Source organism: Oreochromis niloticus, linkage group LG8 (assembly GCF_001858045.2).
Source record: "Oreochromis niloticus isolate F11D_XX linkage group LG8, O_niloticus_UMD_NMBU, whole genome shotgun sequence".
In the NCBI taxonomy this organism is placed as follows: Eukaryota; Metazoa; Chordata; class Actinopteri; order Cichliformes; family Cichlidae; genus Oreochromis; species Oreochromis niloticus.
In genome coordinates, this window is record NC_031973.2 from 8299369 (window position 1) to 8320612 (window position 21244).

The 21244-nt window shown below is 40.8% G+C and overlaps 1 protein-coding gene across 5 annotated transcripts in view; it reads right to left on the bottom strand.

The window, feature by feature from the left end:
* Nucleotides 1-5039, bottom strand: part of sdk2b (sidekick cell adhesion molecule 2b) — a 262786-nt gene extending 257747 nt beyond the window's left edge. For all 5 annotated transcript variants that reach the window (XM_005458186.4, XM_013276448.3, XM_013276447.3 and 2 more), the window contains exon 1: nucleotides 4132-5039. In XM_005458186.4, coding sequence (XP_005458243.1) covers nucleotides 4132-4270 — 139 coding nt within the window. In that variant the 5' untranslated portion in view covers nucleotides 4271-5039. The remainder of the gene's footprint in view (nucleotides 1-4131) is intronic.
* Between the last annotated feature and the right edge of the window lie 16205 nt (nucleotides 5040-21244).

Consider the following 21244-nt stretch of genomic DNA (forward strand, 5'->3'; position numbering starts at 1 on the left):
TTTGAAGTGTTTTTTTTTTAACATATATCTAAGCAATTAGTACGCTCTGTCATAAATTTTCAAATACTATGTGTGGCAATTTAATAACATAGTCCCACTCTTAACCTTCTTGGCTGTATGGTACTGGAAAATCGGGCCAAGATCAATAAATAAAAGTCCCACTTCAAAAAGCTCTGAAAGTGCTATCCAGAGAGAAAAACAGAAGGTCTTTAGTTACACCTCTCTCTTAGACTTGCCACTACTAGAGACCTTCGGTGGGTAGTTTTGTTTTATTGAATGTAGCGCAGTGAAACTCTAGACATCCCTCTGAGAAATCTATCACTGGACTTTGACCATGAGTTTTCTTGCCAGCCCTGAATACTAAAAGCGATATGTTGTGACCTTTTGCCAAAGTGCTGGCTGCAGGGATCTACGACAGCCTCGCTTTTTTTCCTCTCCTTCCCTTTGAAAATCATTTCACAGGGCACAGCTGCTACAAGGAAACAGAGATCCCCAGTCTGTCAATTAAGATGAGTGACAAATCAGGACATTTGTAGTCTGGAGACATTCTCTCAACCCCTCTGTCTCCACAAATCATTCTCAGTCCAATCTCAGTTGATTCTTTTTTTCTTTTTTTTTTGGCTTAGCTCAATTCACTTACTTCAACTTTGTCCAAATCCATAACAATAAGTTTCAGTAATCCTACAAAGAACGTGTGTACTTGTTACTAATAAAAATGTGATACACAAAAGACCAAAGCTGACTGTAAAGGGTAACGGGAAATAGATTAATAGTCTTGATGTAAAGTGTCCCTTGCTCTATATACACAGTGTTTCAGACACTTGCAGTCTGAGTTTTATCTCCAAAGGGGCTGGAAATTACCTTCTCAAGTGGGGGCAAATAAAACACACAATGACCATTTAGTGGAAAAGATGAGTCACATCAAGGTAACAAAAATGCAAAAATCTCTATCTCAACATTTCTCCCTTGAAAATGCAGCTTCACCTTCTTCACTGAAACAACTGATTAAGTTACTAAAAATATCTGATGATCACCTTCAGTTATGCACCCTTTTTTGTTGCTTGTAATAAGAATGTGTTAAATTTTACTTTCATCGAAACGAGTCAAGAGCTTTTCCCAAAAGGCGACCATCTCATTTCATTCACACAATTTCAATCAACTTTCCTCTAAGATTGAAAATGGAGATGACACACTGCACTTCTATGATTGTGTCAAGATTCATGTCCAATACATTAAGCTACAAACACACCACAGCTCTAAAAATGTTGTGGCTGATTCCTGCGCCATGTCCTAGTAGCGCCACGCACCCTGTCATAACCACGCTTACTAATGTTAATCTGAGTGCCACTCCTCTGACAGAATGAAATCCTGAAGTCCCTGCGAAGCTCCTCGAGTTGAGCTGTAGCTAGTCAACATAATCTGCAGACGTTGAGTGACGCCGATGTGTCTGTGCCAAACATGACATTCCAATAGAGTCCTCCCCTGCTGCTCAAAGCTCCAAAATAGACATGTTAGAAATGACAAAACCAGCAGGCGAGCCCAGCATTGTCTCGGCATGACCTCAGTAAGCGAATGAGAGTGAACAGTGGGACAGACCAGACAGCTCTTATAACTGTCACTTTAAACACAATATCCAGACTGAGTTTGCAGAAAGGCTTTTTTATTCAATTTCAAGAAAAGAGTGTGCTTATGTGTCAGTAACCGAAAATAAGGTGTTTAAAAGTTAAAGGGTCTTTGTTTAAACCACGGAATGCTTTCCTATTTTGGATATAATCAGAACTACTGATGGACTAAATGCTAATCTTTTGCCATCACTTTAATCCTGATGTACATCATTTAATAATGAGACATTTTTTTACTCTTTTCCCTGCCACACAATGACGATGAATGACAATGTACGAAATAAAAGGACCGAAGAAGATCCCTCTTTGCTCACCAAGCCCTAAAGCAAGACTTCATAGCACTTTGGTCTGATGAAGGCTGTTCTCCCATCGTTAAAAAGCTGTTTTAGCAGACTGGTCATTAAAATATGGCAAGCACTGGCTGACATGTCCATCCAGAGGCAGGCTACTTGCCTCATCATGTTCTTTAATCATCGGGTGGAAAGAGAGCATCCCACACTGGGGTCACTTTCAACGAGCTGCACTCTGAATGGTCTGAAGAGAGTCCAATTAAATCCTACATTTTCTGACCCAAGAGTGACTATGTAATGGAATCTGAGAGCTGCTGCTGGATGGATTGAGCAGAAAGAGAGTGAGAGTGATTGCAAGCCTTCATCCCCAACATACATAGTCACATGCATGCATATTTTCTGTATGCATCAGTGCATAACCACAGAAAAACTCGCAAAACATTCTCCCCAGGCCACCTCTGTAAATAATGTGTTCTTATTTAACTTGCTTGGTTAAATAAGCATTCAGAGGGAAAGAGAGAAGAGTGGGGCAAAGCATCTAGAATCAGATACAAACAGCAGGAGAGAAGCAGTTATAGAGAAAGAGGAAACAACAATGTCAGGACTCCTAATCCCTAGGACACATGAGTTATCAATCTGTTGTAAATGTCAAGCGCTGGGATATACCCCTGTGAATGATGGATATCGGCCTTGTTTGTTTGTGTGTGCACATTTTTTTTTAATTCATCTTTCCTACATTGTATTATTGAGTAAGCCCCACAAGAGCTTAGAGTCTATCTTGAGCGGCAATACTCTCTCTTCATAGAGCCATCAGTACCTGAATCCCAACTACCTGAGCGGAGGTGGTGTAGCAGAGGAAGGCAAAGAACGAGAAGATTGTCATCCTGAGACTGTCAGTGTCTCCTGATCCATGTTCAGAATACATATGTTTGAACATATATACTCTGAACATGCCTGAATGAGAGGTCGACGAGACACAGTACAAGAGTTCCACTTTGTGCAGTGTGTGATGAAGCTTTGAAGTGTGAAGAAAGAGGACAACCCTCAGTCATGTTCATCATGTTTCCATTTTCATTTTCTAGCAATTTTCCAGGCTCTACTTAAGCGAGGAACCCCTGGAGCAACAGCAAGAACCCATGGTGCAAACTCCTGACCCCACTAAATGTGCGTTTGAATCAAAGTGACAGTAATGTACACGTTAATCTACCGGAGCAACCAAGTTTTCTTTTAGAATAGTAAAAAAAAAAAAGCAACCGACTTTAGTAAAACAGCATAAAAATTAACACCTTGCAGGGCTGTGATAGGTGGGTAAAAATAAAAGGAAGTATGCCTGAGGTTACAGTAGACTCTTTCTGGGCACCGAGTCTCCACAGAAATATTACAGGAGATCTTGTGGGATTATTGCGCTGAGAATTTGAGTCGTTCTCGGGCAACCACTCATGAAAAAGAGAAAAAAAAAAAGATAATAAAAAAAAGAAGATAAAACGCCGCCACCGATTCCCTGTGAACTGCCACACTTGGCTGGTGCTTCCCTCGGCTCAGGCTGCATAATTCTCAGAAAACCAATTAATTTTCAACATTTGATACTTTACGTCTGTGTGCCCGCTCTAATCGTTGCATTTCAATATGTATGTATTTGTTTGCCGCGCTTGTTTGCCGTGCAAAGTTTAGTTTCCTGAGGGGAAGAGTGATTAATTATTTTGTACTTATTAATCAGCTTAACATTTTAACAGCTTGGCTCGTAATGGCACGTGACATCAGAGGGGCTCATTACACATGTTCATACTGTAAAACAAAAAAACAGCAGTATAAAATGAATAAATAAATAAATAAGAGTATTCGTTAAAACGGTCTTTTTTGAAAACTTGAGAAGCCTTAAATGTGTCTCATTAGATTCTAGACTTCACCCACATCGGTGTGGGTGAACTCAATGAAGTTTGATATACGTGAAGTGTGGGGAAAAACAGCCTATTTTAAATGTTTATTAAAGCACAAACGTGAGAGTGGTGCCACATTTAAAAGAGCTCAGCGTGTCACTGATGTGAAGCCTAATGAGAAAATTGTGGGCTACGTGCAAAAGGATGAAGACTGCAAAAATCCGGTGCCACACCACACCGGAAAGGGTTCCACATTAACATCTAACACAGCAGGTAGCTACAAACACCAGTGGGCCGGTGTGATGGCTCATCGGTACAGTGGCGATCCAGCACTCTTCTTACCTTGAGGTTGTGCGCAGTGGATGAGTAAGGAAAAAAATAAAATCCATGCGACGCGCCACATCGATCTGTTAAAGGAGTCCTCAAACATGGTCCCAAACCGGGAGGACTGGACAACAAGTGCCCGGTGAGCTTTAAGCATGCCGTAGTGGCCGAGTCCCGCCGTGGCTGCGGTGCCGTTCGCCTGCTGCTTGATTCTCTCTGTCAGGAGGACCTGCGACCACTAAAGTCGAGCAGAGCGCACCGATCTCTGAGCGCAAAACCAAGCCTCTGCCGTAGCCTGTGGCGACCGGAGAAATTCGGTCAAACTGTGTGTGTGTTTTACAGTCTAAGTTCGCTGTAGTTCCACGAGCCTCGTTGATGGTAAAATATTTCCGTAGGAGTACCGAAACAGAGCGCGTTTGTTTATCTGAAGGATGCAACTCAATCAGATGAATCCAGGTTAAGTCCAAATACAGTCTGTCTCTTGCTGCACCTGTAAGAAGGAAAGCTGCACCTCATAGAACACCTTTCCCCACTTACACGTCGTGCGTCCTTGAGATGCTGGTTTGTTCTTTTTCTTCGTCTTCTTCTCTTTACTTAAAAACTTCCTCCTTCGCCTTGTCCCCGACGGAGTGCTTAGGTGTTTTTGTTCTTTCTCTTTTCTTCTTCTCCAAAGCACAGAACAGACTTTTCCTCGAATCCTTTCCTTTCTGAAGAGGAGCGCCACAAATGGAGCACACCCCCCGTAAAGTTCCTCCCCAGAGCGCACCGTCAAGGTCGCCAATTTGCTTTGACAGGAGCGGAGAAGAACTACAGCAGTTCGCTGAGCGGAGAATGGGGGGCGGTGGGGGGAGAAACTTGCACACAGTCACAGGATGAGAGTGGGAGCCGTGCCGTAGAGGAAAGCCCGGCTGCCGGTGCCTCGGATGAGGACGAGTCCCGGGTTCTTCGTGAGGTAACGCTGGGATCTGATGCTTCAGCAGCAGCGCAGCGCAGGATGCCACCATGCGGCCATGCGCAAAAACACATCTCCTGTTACAATACAGCCAAGCACATGGTTTCAGGAGAGGATTTTATTGCTTTCTACATCACACAAAGGTGGAATGAATATAGTCCTTTGTTAAAATGATTTAAGGAGCATGCGTCCGGCTTGTGCTGCCAAGAATGTAGTGGTGCTTAGGGTGCCTGTGGAGAAATCACTATGATATTTCTGCAGGGATTTATAGGCTAATGTGTCTGAGTTTACTGACCTTGTAGTACTTTTTATCCCCCGTGGTATCATTAGAGGGATTTATATTTTGGCTGCATTTTAATACTTTGAGCTATGATACTGTATGTTTTTGTAGCACTTTCTGTATTGCTCTTTTCCTTTTTTCGCTGAGGCTACAGGATGTAATTCTCGATGCTATTTGAGGTGCATGGCATGAATATAAAAGGCGCAAATGGGTGTGCTAAGTCGTTACACAGCCAAGACTGAAACTGCTGCATGTTATCTTCTCTGTGTGTCGGAGAAGGAGGAAGACGAGGAGGAGGAGGGTGTGAGAAGAGAATCGTTGGAAGACAGAAGGAGGAAGAGCAGAGAAGAAGGGTGGTTGGTGAGCAAATGTTTCCAAAATGACAGTATCAGTAAAGTGGAAGTCAAGGAAGAGAATGAGAGAGCCTGACTGAGCAAATGTTCATGTCCTGAAAATGACAGTGCCTTGCCAGGAGAAAACAGGAGTGCTTAGTGTTTGTAATGTTTTTGGTTTTTGTTTTGTTTTGTTTTGTTTTTTACAAATGGCGAGGCCAAGCTAAGCCACCACAGGGCAGCTTGAAAATAATGCACCATGATAATAGCTTCTGCTATTTCCACCCAAGAGTTTCAGCTTCCTTTTGGCTTTCTCCTTCTTATTCAAAAATGCGATACCTTGCACAAAGTTAATAATAGGAGAGTTACCATCATGAAAATCAAGATGGAGTGCTTCCCTGGCCAGCCTTAGGGCATCTCAGGAAACCAGTTATGATTTTTCAAGTATTTACTGTGACTGAACTCAGGAAGAGGGTAATTTTGAAAATCCCTGGACACAGTATTTTGAGCCATAGTTTCTGCAGACAAGTGGTAATCCATTTGTTCGTGTGTTTGTGTCTGTGTGTGTGTGTGTGTCCACCCCGCACCCCTCCTTTCCCTGCAGATGCCAACAATGCCAGGTGTTAGCTCCTGGTGTTGTTGAGCAACGGCTAGCTGTGATCACAGGTGCTAAAGTAGCTTAGTGCAAGCTGTACTCACTTCAGAATGAGACATGTTCTTTTTAACTAGCCCAAGAAGTAACCATGCAACTGGTAATGATGAATAAGAGTTAGTTGGGTGCAGTAATTTCAAGTTATACCGACATTTAAAACACACAGTTAAATGGCATTTTTGAAAAGGGAGTTAAGAGAGTTAGAAAAGAATCAAAAATGTGCAGTAAGTGGAGAAAATGCATTCAATTTTCTCTAAATGACCAAAATGGTATCATTGCAAGTTCTCAAATGCATGTGTGTGTGTGTGTGTGTGTGTGTGTGTGTGTGTGTGTACATGTTTAGACATCTTTGTGAGGACAGAAAATTGGCATGCTACTATACTTGTGGGGACCAACAGTCACTTATGGGGACAAAATGCCCGTCCCCACGAGTTTGAAGGCATTTTTGAGGCTCAAAATGTGGTTTCACTGTCAGGGTTACAATTAGGTATGGTTAGGTTAAGGCTGAGGGTTAGGATAAGGCATTCATTTTTGATGGTTGGGGTTAGGGTAAGCGGCTATGGAAGCATTATGTCAATGAGATGTCCTCACTAAGATATGAAAACAAGTGTGTGAGTGTGTGTCTTACCATTGTTCCTCACAGTGACTGATTTTCATTCATTTTGTTTTGCAGAACGATTGGACATTATTTCAAGTGATGAAATGTGTGATTGGGAGCAAAATGCCTTTAAAACACATTTAAAAAAAATCCCCAATGGTAAGTTTTGGGGTTATTTTTGCTCCACAGCTTATCGAAGAGCACATTTTTTGTTACCTATTTCAATCTCAACCTTTGAGCGTGAAGTGCAGCATTGACCACCCTTTTAATTTCATTTCAATGAACAAAATAAAAGACAGGCTCTAAGCTAAAATTTCCACCTCCCTTTTCGGAGGCCTTAAGGAGAGCAACACATAAAAAGAAAAAAGAGATGGAGAGACATCTTTGAATGACAAAAGGCATTGCTGTTTGCTTAGACCAAAAGTCTGACTGGCAGTTCTGACTTTTACCTGCATCTGGTAAGAACTTGAAAAGCATGACTACATATAGATGGGAAAAAAACACAGCAAAAGCTTAAAAAGTGATATCAGAGGAATTTTCTATTATGCCCAGATGGAAAGAGAGAGGTCAGAAATCCAAGAGGAAGATAGGCTGGAGGGAAGACTTTTGAATGCTTCAGAAAGGTCCCTGAACTCCACCTCCTCCTCCACACACACACACACACACACTTCTACTCTGCTGTCCTGATATATAACTAACCCCAGTGATAACTGGAGAGTACTACTGGATTCATTAACATCCAACAATATTTTTTGTATGGGATAATATAGCTTGTAAAATGATGAGACGTAAGGGGAAAAAAAGTAGAGCAGCAGATCCAGGTCTTTTCTTTAAAGGGTTTACAACTATTTATCAAACATTTCTCACACCATTAATATTTCTCTGTCAATTAGAGCTTGGATAGGCATCAAAGGAATATGGATCTTCTTAACCAAAAGGAAAGCTCCATCCTCTCCTGCACCACTCTGGCCAGTCTTGCTAGAGGTTTAATGAACTGGAACGAGTGGGGGATAATGGGAATGCAAGCACAGCGGGAGGCCAATGGGGTGATGAGTGTTTCTTATTACCTCTGAGGCCAATTACAATAAAGATCTGTCAAAATTTCCCTTTGATAGAGGAAGGACCTGCTGACCATGTGAACCACCCCAGTCAAAGAAACACAATATAGAGAACAGAATAGTTAGATGAATTATTATGTTCAATTAGGTTCAGGCCAGTTAAAATCTTGGAATCTTTAGGAACTTACCTATAAGCAGTCTTAGTCGTGCTCAAACTACATGTCGTTTTTTTTTTTTTTTTGACACACACAGAGTATATAAATATTTTAATGAGTTCAGAGATGAAATTCATATGCATGTACCACCTACCGCAGTCAAACAACCTTGCAGTCTAATTGCCGTTCTCATAGAATAATGACATCCTGGGCTCACTATGCTTAATAAATAAACTGCTACCCTTGAGTGAAATTTTCATTGGTACATTACTGCAAAGGTTGTGATATCTATCTATCACATTTACAAGGCAAGATGTGGAGGCAAAAAGGGTAACGTTGCATTGCATTTCTTAAAAACAACTAACATTTGATCAAAATGTTATTCTAATTTATGTAAGAATCTTTAATCATAGGCATCTTCGCAGATGGAGAGGAGTAAAAGAAAAAAAAATCCGATAGTATTCATTAGTGAGAGAGAGAGATCATTCAAAAAGCTGTTTGTGTGAGACAGATGGTCAATATGGAAAAGAAATATGTAAAGCAGAGCTGCGCCAACCTTGGCAAAGGAAGGCTTGCAACGCAAAAAGAAAGGTAAAAAACGTAGGTGTGGAACTTGTGAAAGAGAGAAAAAAGAAGCAGAGAACTGTCTCAGGCAGAGAAGTGATTTGAGGTACAAACACAAGGAACAGGTGAAGTGTGCTAACAAAATATTAGTCTGTTTGTTGTTTTTGATTTTCCTGCTTATAAATTAATATCTCCAGCCTTACAGGAAATACACCACCTCCCCTGCCCTGCACTGCTTCATATCTTCCACATCTGCTAAAATGCCTGAATGTTTTGTGGCTTTCTTGCTTAGTTTATGGATATAATCACGCAGCACCCGTGAAAAGATTGCAGTTGACTGCATCAGCCTCTGATTCACATATGCGCTTTGCTCCCTTTCTCACTCTCACGCTCTCAAGAGAGTAAGCTCTGAGTAACATCAGTTTACATGGTTGGTTCACCCAAAATCTCCCCCTAAAGATAGCATGCCTGAGAGTATAATGTCATCTACCTTTATTTAAAAATATATAGAATATGTTTGGATTCACATCAGCTTTGCAAATAACCTTGTAGCAGTTGCTACACTTAAGAATAAAAAAAAAGTACCTCGTTGAGCAAACTTTAAGTGTTTTTTTTTTTTTTCAATCTCAGGAGAGAAAGCAGTGGACTTTTTAACCAGATTGTTTAAAACAATCTTGATAGTGAGAGGATGTCTGAGGAATAGAGTACCATACGATAGTCTATTAGTTCCAATATTCAAGAACAAAGGTTTTGTGCAGAGCTGTAGAAACAGGGGGATAGAATTGATGAGGCATACCATAAAGATGTGTGAAATAGTGGTTGAACTGGGTTAAAAAGAGAGATGGCAATCGGTGAGCAGCTGCATGGATTCATGCTGATACAGAGCACTACAGATTTGATGTTTGCTTTAAGTGTAGATAGAGAAGTATAGAGAAGGTCAGAAAGAGTTGCACTGTGTCTTTGTGGATCGAGAAAGTATGTGATTGGGTGCCAAAAGAGTTCAAGGTAGAGGTGGGATTACATCAGGGACTCGCTCTGAGTGCCTTCTTGTCTGCAGTGGTGATAGACAGGTTGACAGATGAGGTCAGGCAAGAGTCTCATTGACTCATTGATTATGATGTTTGCAGCTGACATTGTGATCTGTGATAAGAGTAGAGTGCAGGTGGAAGAGAGAGTCTGAGAGTCAGGAGATGTGGAGGTATGTTCTGGAGAGAAGAGGAATAAAAGTCAGTAGAAACAAGATATCATTTGTGTGTGAATGAGACAGGTGGAAAAGTGAATATCCAAGGAGTATAGGTAATGAAAAAGTTTAAATGCCAGGTGAAGGTGAGAGTACAGACAAGGTGGAGTAGGTGGAGATGATATCTGGGGTGATTTGTGACAGAAAGGTAGCAAGCAAGAGTGAAAGAGAAGAATTAAAAAATGGTATTGGACAAGATTAGACAGGAATATGCCAGACAGCTCAGGTTGAGCAGTTTGGAGATAAAGTCAGAGAGGCAAGGCTGAGACGGTTCAAACATGTGAAGAGGAGGGACATACTGGACAAAGGATGCTGAATATGGAGCTGCCAGGGAGGAGGATAGGATAAGGGGCAAGGTGAGATGGAGGGAGATGAGCTGCGGTTTTTCGTGGGAGAAAAAGACGATGTACAATAAAGATCGTCAGTCAATGCTGTTCATCCTGTGGATCCAAAATAATGGTCCAGCCTTTTTCAGAAGGGGATATCGGAAGAATCAGTGAAACCTTGAAAGTTTCCAAACTCTCATTATTACCCAAACCTTCTGTGTAAAACATGCACTGTATTGAACAGATTCCAAACACTGACACCGTCTGTGCCTTCGTCCTTATATGCCAACTCTTCTATAATGCAGAATCTGATCAAATGAACTTATATTTCTATATGAAAAATACAGTACTAACCAAAAAATAACTACATGGCTACACCGACTTATGTCTTTGGAGCATATTGGATCAAACATCACTCAATGCAGAGCTATAATTGGTGAAAACATAAAACCTTGGGCACCTACATCAGATGAAGCATTGATGTTTTTCCACCCACTGATATGTGTTTAGGTCAATGCATGTGTCAGTGAGCCTGGAGCCAGAAAAGGCACTCGCTGCCCAGCTCTCCTGCAATGGCAGTATGCTACTCTGGACTCCATGATGGAGTCTTGACCCACACACCCCCACAGTGTTGAAGGCAGTGGAGGGCACTCAGCTGCTGGAGTTTTATTTCAGTTTCCCTTCTCTGACCTGAGAGAGGGCCCATTGTCAGATGATAAGGTGTCCTAAAAGAGAAAATTTACATGAGGTTTTCTTTGAAGAACATTTTACTTCCTTTTTAAAAAATATATTTGCTGTGAGTAAGTCTTCACTGAGATCAATTGGTCAGACACTTTTCTCGTTTTGGAATTTTGAATTCATATTTCAACTGTTTAAGGTTTTCCACATGTTGACGCACTATTTTTGTACCCTATCTTGTCATCATGCCTACTTGTCCTCATGGCCAGCGTGTGCCACCTATTCATGCAGCTACTACCTTTTCAAATTCATCCTTTGACCTGGCCCTGTCATTTTTTAATAGCTTGTGGAGGGATTCTTTTCTTCTCTGCACCTCAGAGGAGATAATGGCAGCATGTCAGAAAGTCGAGGAGCAAGGACACATGATGGATTCAGTGTTGGACGCAGCAATTCTTGTGTGGCAATCCTGCATTAATTATATATTTTTTGTCATTTATTATATGCTTTAGCTGAAGCGTAGCATACACAGTGTAGCGTGGGGGTATGATCTAAGTTAATGATGAAAAACATGTAACCTACTGCACATCTTCTCTTTAAAAATAATAAAGCTGATTTCGCAGGAGTGAATTCAGTCTAGGACAAGAGACTAATTTTGGTTAATGCTTGAAAAACCCTCCAAGGGAGCCTGAAAAAGAGCTGTGTACAAATTGGAGAAAACAGAATTATTATAAGATCTCGAGTCAGCACAGTACAACTTCGGAAATAAGACCTCAGACTCATTCTCATTTCTAAACTTGTAGCATCATTGTAGTCAATAACAAAAGTTCTCTCCTCAGAAATTGACAGGCTCATTAATCCTAATTCGTCTACAGATTTCTTATAAATGTAAATGCTACAGTTTTGGAAACCACCAGCTGTTAATGAGACAGCTGACTATAAGAGTTAATCTGACATGTTATTCAGTAGTTTTAAACATTGTGTTGGGGAGACATTAATGAGAAAATAGAGAAGCAGCTTTATTCAGCCATGCTGCATCTGTGCAATGTGCTTGTCCACAGGGATTGATTGTTGTGGCAATGAGGGACACTTTGCAGGATTTTCCGATGAAGCCGAACAAATCTACTTCTACCCACATATCCTGAGTGTAGATCTTACTCACGATGCCAGTTTGCAGACATTCTTCTGGCCTCTTGCCAAACAATGATCATGACGTTTTGAATGTCAGGCACGTGGGGACCTTTCAACCTTTCAAGTAGTAAAGGTCCCCTTTGTCCAGTACCCACAGATTTTCTGCTGCCCTTAACAGTTGCACCAGACGCCTTCTTGCCTTTTGTAATGGGGTTCCATTGTACACCTATCACTCTTACCATGTGCTTATCACTCAAGAAAATGCAAAGAACTAGAACCAGAACTAGGGCTTCTATGTGCGTGTGATAGACGTGCATACAGAAGCCGCAGTTAAGTTTTGTGATTGCATTTATTTTAAGGCTAGAAGGCATATGAGTCAATGCTCAAAACGTGGCATGAGTCATTCCCTGTAAGATCATCTGGCGATTACAGCAGACCCACGTCAGAAAATCACTTTTACAATATACCAACATCGTGAGACTCGCATAAATATGCTCTTGTGGATGAATGTGACCAGCAGTAGGGAAAGACTGAGGCCGTATCTGATGAAAAATATACAGTAAGTGGACAGTCAAGAAAGATTTAGATGATAGTTGGTAAAAGAACATGAAAAAACAGTGTTTTTCTGACAGCAATGAAATGATCAGTTTACAGAGAATAAATTTGGATCAAAGTTGAAGTGAACAAGTAGAATACCAATAGTTTGGTAACTGAGTTGGAGGCTGCAAACAAATAGAATAATGAGACTGCAAGCATATGAAAAGTTCATGCTGACAGTGTCCAATAAGCTGACGTTGGTGCAGAAGATAGCGCCAATAAATGTTTCAGATTCCATTAAAGAGCTCGACTGATCATCTCATTCTGTAGAATGATGCCCATTACCAGTACGAACTGAGGAGAATAGATTTTTATCGAGGATGTCCTAATTCTCCAATTCAAGGGCACCTATGTACCAAACCTGTCTTTCGCACATGAGAAAACTTTCTTTAAACGTAGATGAAACACCAAAATGAAATAGGAGAACACAATGTTATTGTAGCTTTGTAACAATAATACAGTTATATGCTTGGTTAGAAACATGATGACCACAGGCTACTTTTTAAATTGGTACAACATAATACACTGTGATGTCAAGTAGCTTGGCAAAATGTGTCTGTTATCTTTTCAATCACAGAGATGGATTAGCTTCACTGACTGATTCACCAATGTTGGGAGCCATTCAATAACCAAGCTTGGATGGCAAAACTCCCAAAAAAATATTGCTCATCACATTGAATGCATTTAAAAATAACCCCAGGTAACTATAACCGTGATTGCTTTCAGGCGGTGTAAATAAAATGAGGATGAAATTTCTGTCACACTGGAATGATCCTGTAAAGAGGTATGCTCTCAGCAGTGATTGACATGCCATTTATGTTAGGCCTTTGAGTGACAAGACCTCTGGATCGACTTTACTACATCTCAGGAGTGGCTTTAGAAAATCCCTTTGCTTTAATGGGGCGGAAGGCTCCATTTGAAGAAACCAAACACCCAGAGAAATGAGAGACTACCTTACAAAATAAAGTGAGTGATTTTCATCATTTTCTTTCCCAACTCAGCTGTGATTGATGAGTAATCATTTCTTTCCTTGTCCTTTGTCAAATTTACCTTTAACTTCTAACTAAGTCCTGTCTCTTGAAATTAATGTCGATGGTCGCAAGAAGCCTCTAATGAATATAGAAGAGGAAAAAAGCTGCTCGAGTTTGGTAATATATCCAGTCTTATCACTTGAACTCTGCGTAGTAGGTTACTCTGAGACATTTTACATACAGTCTCCCTCTTCCTGCTTTCCCATTAGTCGTATTTAAATAACTTAGGTAACAAGTACTTTTCATACACTAGCTCTCAGCGGAAACACAAAAGATATTTGTGGGTGGCATACTGTTTGAAGTGAAAATCTACACTGAATTTACATTTCAGTGCCATAATCTGTGACAGCTCAGTAAATATGTGTCCCTATTCGCAACACTTTAAACCATAAAGTCAAGGTTTGTAGAGTTTAAATCTTGGAGCCAACTCAATTTTCAAGTTATTGGCAATTCATTTCCTCAACTCCCACATTTTTTGTTTGAGCATTAAGCATCCTAATTGTTTTTCAGTGTTATGCAGAAAAGACAACTGTAAGACAGCTGTGAAATGCATCCCACTGAAATTGTGTTGAATCCTCTAAATGTGGGCCTCATAGAAAACCTTACATATGCTGGTCCAAGATTTGGCTTTTTATGAACTATGTAAAGTCCACTTTGTAATGAATTTTGCTTTAACGTATCCAGCAAAGAAGTCATCCTCTATGATTCATTCTGTGAGGATTAGACTTAGTCATTTTCATACCCACGCATTTGAAAATCTTGCAATTCCCTGTCTACATGTCAGTCCATCAGTCTTACTTAAGTAAAGCATAAAGAATAACGTATCAGAGAGAGAGAGAAGGAGAGAGAGAGACATTGCTCTCCCCAGGATTGATTCAACCTAATTGCCATGTATGGGCGCCTGAGTATACGCACCAGCCCCCTTTATCCACACAAAGCCCCTCATTAAGAGCTGGTTGGACAGCGGGCCCAGTGCCGAGGTGAACGCTGGCTAGAAGCGCTGGCCTGGCATCCACATGCAGGTGCAGAGCTGCCTGCTCTAATTGACAACAGGAGAAGAAAAGGCTCCGTGCTGTGCATGACAGACCTGCCTCTCTTTCCTTCTCTCCCTCTCCCTCTCTCTCTCGCTGGCTCTCCCTTTCTGATCTGCCTTAACCAGGTTATGAGTCCATCTGACAACACATCAGCTCCGCTTCTCTGTTCTAGCACTCAGCCCAACTTTCTTTCTTCTTTGAAAAATTTCTCTTCCTCACACCCCACCTTCTTATTATACGCTTGATGAAACATTTCAGTGAAATGCAAGTTCTCCCTCTTACTGTCTCTCTCCTCAACAAATTAAATTCTGCATTGAATGTAAAGTGACAAACGTGGGACGAGCTGTTGGTTCTGGGAATATTTTCCTGTTTTTTAATAATATATCTTTACGTGTTCCCAAAATAGTATCTTAATAAATCCATAATGTAAATATATCTTGTGCCCAATAATTTTGCTAATTTCAGCATAGTTTCTGAGAATTTATGCATTTTACATGCAATATAAGGATTACAGTGATATTTGAGGGATGTGCCCCTGTGGCTGTGGTAAACAAGCCAAAAGTGAACTAGTGCTGTGGCAAATTCAAAATGCTTTGTTGCAGAAATTGGAGATAAAGCATGGCATGACGTTTGCCAAATTCATTGACCTTTAATGAACTGATACTGAGAATGTATAATGAGGTTAGTATAAATGCACTTTTACTTCTGCTTGACAACAGCAGCACATTCATTTGAATTGTAAGCTCTGTCTTAAGTCGATACTTTAATGTAGTTACTGTAGATCTTATTTCCTCTATCTTTTTATGAAAAGATTCCTATGTTTCCCAATGCTTATCTATTGATGAAAGACAGAATTGTGTTCATTTGATGCTTGTAATGGCCCCTATAGCTAGTTAATACAATTTTCTTGTACATGTTCAATGACAATAAAGGGCTATTCTATTCTATAATAGCTGTGTATGCAAAAATAAACAAAACTTTTTTTCTTCCAAGGCAGTGTAGAGCACTTTCTTAAAGAGACATTTCATTCAGTGGATCCAGCAAAGTATTTTTTTTCTTTATTCCTCCTTTTCTTCCAGTATCAAAGATCAGACATATTGGTCCACTTTACTTCCATCTTTTCATTCATTTAAATAATTCATGAAGTTTGCAGAAATCATTTCAGGCAAAGAGCTTTTCAATTAAGGATTGAGTGCTTAGCAGTTTTTTTCATATTGACAGGAAAGTGCACCTTCTGGAGAAGAGTGTTTATGAAATGTCTCTTATTTCAACTTGAAACAGGCATTCATTATAGTCTAAGTGAGCGGTTCTACAGATGTCATCAAGATGAATAGTAGAAAAATGAGACAAAGAGACAGAGAAAAGGAAAAAAACACTTAAGATGAAGAAATCTGCAAGAGCTCTGGGAATGTGGCTCAAAACTGTGCTGTGTTTGGAGCAGATTCCTAATATGTGTGTGTTTTAAGGTTTGCAGGGATCTATCATTATGATATAGTAAATAGTTACTTTAGATGCTCCTTGAAGGACATATGCAGTGCAAGCAGCAGTAGGTTTTACTGGGTGAATTAAGCACAGTCAGATTTAGCTGTTTTGGTGTTCCAACTCTAGGACTATTTACTTAACAAAAGAAATTGGTTTGAAACTAATTTCTGCTACTTGTATCCACAAACTCACTCTTTTTGTCATTATCCAGGTGGAAATACAGTTCAGCCAGTAAATCAACAGCTTTGCTTTCACGCTTAACATTCTCGTCACCACAACAGATTAGTACAGCCTACTTGCATTCCATACTAATCTGTCTATCAATCTCCACTCTCCAATCACTCAAGAAGTGCCAAGACCCCAAGATACTTGAACTCCTCCACTTATAGCAGTAATTTGTCCTGGAATGGACACTCCCCTTTTCTTACTGAGAACCATGACCCATAGTTCCTAATTCTTATTCCCAGTGCTTCATTCTCAACTGCAAACCACCCCACAATCCTGGGGAACACAGATGAATGCCTTCTCCAAGTTCTCAAAACACATGTAGATTAGTTGGACAAACTGCCATGTAGCCTTGTATACTCTCGAGATGATAAAGACGTGGTTTCATGTTCTGGAAATCATGTTGTTCCTCCTGAATCCAAGGTTTGATTAATGGATGAACACTTTTCTCCAGTACCCTGGTAGAGAGGCCTTCCTCGGGAAGGTGAGAAGTATGATCCTTCTATCGTTGGTCCACATCCTCCACTCCCCCTTCATGAAAAAGAGAAGCACCACCCTACCCTTCCAATCCATTATTTGTTTAATTAGATAAATTACCTGCTATCAGCTCTTGCTAAAGACAGCTGTCAATAGTCAAACTGAAATCAAAGGTTTTCCTGAAGCTATTTGTCTTGGTTTTCCAACTTGTAGTTGTACTGCTTATTTATAAAACATTTGTGCAGATGTGAAACTGGTGATGCAGTGTGGCAAAGTGTCAGGTTCAGTGTGTAATGGAAGTGTGTGTCCGTTACCTTTGCGGTGGGGAGCCTGTCATGGCACCCTCCCAGAATTTCTGTTACCCCCACTTTGGGGGATGGAAAGGTTTGGTCCTCTGGTCCATCCCTGCGTTGCTGGCCCTGTCTGAATTCCACCTGTCCCAGTCAGTCACAACTTCGAACAGCTCGCACTGAGTGCTTGCACCAGGAGGCGGCTCAGCGCCAGGCTGCCCTGTGTCTTGTCTGTTGCTTTGGCGACGTACGTCAGGTGTACCTGGCCGATTAAGAGGAGACCAGCTGTTTGCTGCCTTCCTCTTCCCAGGATCCTGGGAAGCCCTGGTGTCCCACTGGGATGTGGAGGCCATTTGGCAGGCTTGTGCATCTTCAGGGCTTCCCCTCCCTTCTGGAGAGGGATGGGCACTTCTTGGGCCTTGTAGGGACCCTCCTCTCTTTCAGCCATTGTGCAGCAGCAATGTGGTTATCAGGGTGTGACCTTCACTAGGGTTATCGCCTGAATGTGGCAGCCAGCCCCTCTGTTGGGGTGCAGGTTCTGGGTGCCCCCCAGTGGCAGCCTTTGTGCTCTGGGTGGTGGCTTGCTCCTGTTATGATTCAGTGTTATGGATATTTTTTGTACTGTGTTTTTTGGTCTGCCACACCAGAGGGTGGCATAGTTTGTGTCCTGTGTTATTGCTGCTATGTGAGTTCCAGGTGGAGGCTGACCATTGGTGGAGGACTGGGAGAGGCCGGCTATAAATGAGGACCCTTCTCAACTGACACGCCCCCGCCTACTTCCTGTTCCCAACAAACTGTGCATGTGGCTGCGTGTGAATTTGTATTCTGGAAGCTTTTTCCGTGTTGTAAATAGTGTTGTATATAGATGTAAATAGTTGTCAATATTTAATTTTACTCGGTAGCTGTAGGGGTGAGAAGCCATTTTTCTTTGGGAACCTTTTCTCCTGTTTTTGGTTAGGGAGGCAGATAAGACACCTGTAATTTTCTTTTGGGGTTTTCTGTGAAGGTAAGCCAGCTGCATTTCATTTCTAGAGTTTTTTTTGGTTTGTTGTTTTGGCCATGCTCACCCTGACGCCCGCTACCTTTTGGGCCTTAATAAACTGACTGGCTGTTGTGAAATCCGTGGCAGTTGTCTTTTCGGTTCGTCTTCCTTGAGAGCAGGGAGTGTGGGGGCAGTTCTCCTTATTTTTATTTTCCTTATGTTGCACGCCGGGTTTCCCTGGGCTGGGGTGTAACACTCCGGTGTGGACCTTGAGTCCTGCTGTACTGGCTGAGGCCAGTCTTGTGTCGGGCAAACTAATGGCTTCCGCTCCTCCGGCTCGGCATTTGCATCTGCCGGCGGAGGAATAGCTTATAGAGGTATCCACGTGCCATGACCAACGAGGGGGTGATTCCCCATACATATGAAATATGTAATGAAGTGGCGAGATAGTCTCTTACTCAGAGAACCAAGTTTGCAAAGTAACCATACATTATTTTTTTCTTGGTTTAAAATATCTTCACTTCAATAGATAATAATAAAAATTTAATTATAAATATAGTCTATGTTGTGCTTCTAAGATGTAGGTTCAGAGAAAGGAAAAAATAATGATTACACTGTTCCTTACCTGTGATATACACTACCAGTCAAAGGTTTGGACACACCTTCTCATTTAATGGTTTTTCTTTAGTTTTATTACTTTAGTATGTATCTGCATTGTAGAAAGATATCAAATATGAAAAAAGAAATGAAATATGTAGCAAAGAAAAAATTGATAAATAACTAGTAGATGCTAAGGATACATTAATCTGAGTCACCAGCCTCAGAAATCGCAACTTAACAGCACCTCCAATTAAAGTCCAGATAAACGCCACACAGAGGTCCAGTAGCAGACACATCTCTACAGCCCATCCGGTTTGCGTTTAGTTGGACTATCATTTATTTTTCAACAGGACAATGACCCCAAACACACATTCAGGCTGTGTAAGGGCTATTTGACCAAGAAGGAGAGTGATGGAGTGCTCTGCCAGATGGCCTGGCCTCCACAGTCACCTGACCTAAACCTAGTCGAGATGGTTTGGGATAAAATGGACTGCAGACTAAAGGCAAAACAAGTACTGAGTGCATCTCTGGGAACTCCTTCAAGACTGTTGGAAAACTATTTCAGGTTACTACCTCATGAAGGTCATCGAGAGAATGCCAAGAGTGTGCCAAAAAGTAATCAAACCAAAGGGTGTCTATTGAACAATCTTAAATATAAAGGTTATTTCACACTTATTGTTTACTACATAATGATATTTGAGCTCAATTCCATTTGAGTTGTTTTTAAAGCTTATTTCATTTTTGTTTTGTGGGCAGACCACTGAAAAAGTTGTTCCATCCTTCTGCAGCAGATAAATATTTGCAATGGTTTGTGGAACTGCTTAAAGATGACAGGAAATGATGGTGACCTTCTATTGCAAAAATATACACTAGCCCAAACTGTGTCCAGAACAGAAAAAAAATGCATTGTACTTCTAACAGAACCTCTGCTCTTTGCTCAACAGCTTGCTAACACAAAGCTAGCCAAGAATCCAGAGTGATAATAGAGTTGTGAATACCAACCCCAGCCCAGCAACCAGAGCCAGATCTTCAACTGGTAACAAACTGATTAGTAAGGATTGTAGCCACCTGTTAGTGTTTCTACAGTAGAATCAGTGTTGTCTCTTTGAGCTGGTTTTTAGCTTTGCTTTTGTTGTCAGGTTTGTGTTAACATGTAAACACTAAAAGAAAGATTGTATGTGTTACCTCATTAGAAAAAGAGGTTTGTGTTGGTGTATGAGACTGTTGGCTAAAGTTTATATTGTTTACCAAGAATTATGTAACAATGCAAGTATTGTAATGAGTAGCATAACAAATTATTTCCTCTGGTGAGTAATTAAGTAATATACTGCATTACTTTAAAAAAAAAAACATGAATTATCTGTAATGCTTTTTTAATTACCTTTTTTCGAGTAATGGCTCCATTACTGTGATATTCTGTATATAGAATCAGCTGTGGTGGTCATATTCTTTTCTGTGTTCAAGCTGTGGAGGTGATTTTCTTTTCTGTGCACAATCACCGATCACCAGTTGTACTGATAAATATAGACAAAAATGCAAAATTGTAGAGTGACACAAAAAGCATGAGCTAAATGCATAAATGCATGACAAATGCAATCACAGCGACCCATGTGTGGAGAGACTTTGGAGGCAGGACTGAAATGTTACTCCTTCTACTCAAAGTTACCTACAGCACCTATAATGAACACCTGACCGTAAAGTGAGGTGTTTGCACTTAGTTATCAGTCAGAATTTTCAAGCTTTAACATTTGTATTTCAGAAACCTTACACAAGGTCCATGTCTTTTCTTTTCTTTCCCCCTGGTAAGTTTTCACAGTAACTACAACATTCTGGTACTGTGTCTGGGAAGTCACTGAGGGTAAGGATGAAATTCAACAAAAGGAGCAAGAAGGGTAAAATCAGATTTACAGATTTAGGTTTAGAAAAACATTTTGCACCGCACACTTTTAAATCCCAACTCTGGTTTTCTTACCAAACCTGTTATTAATTCAGGTAGATCTCCAACACAGTTTCATTGTCTGTAAAACTAAACCCATGGAATTAGAAGACATCACCTTTAAACATTATTCTTCATCCATAACAGAAAAAGAACCTAGAGATGGAAGAGAGCCTAGGGAGGTGGAGGTATACACTGCAGAGAAGAGGAATGAAATTCAGTGGAAACAAGACAGAATATGTGTGTAAATGAGAAGAAGACAGACAGAAAGGTCAGCATTGAAGGAGTAGAAGTAGATGAGTTTAGAGGTTCAGCCATACAATTTAACGAACAATGCACAAGAGAGGTAAGGAAGAGCACAGGCAGGGTCAAGTGGGTGTAGACGAGGATTGATTTGTGACAGAAAAGGAAAATTAACAAGACAGTAGTGAAACTTGCTAGATGCATGGTTTAAAGAAGGTTTGTTTTTCCTTCCCACTGTTGCCAAGTGTTTGCTTTATAGGCGCTATATAAA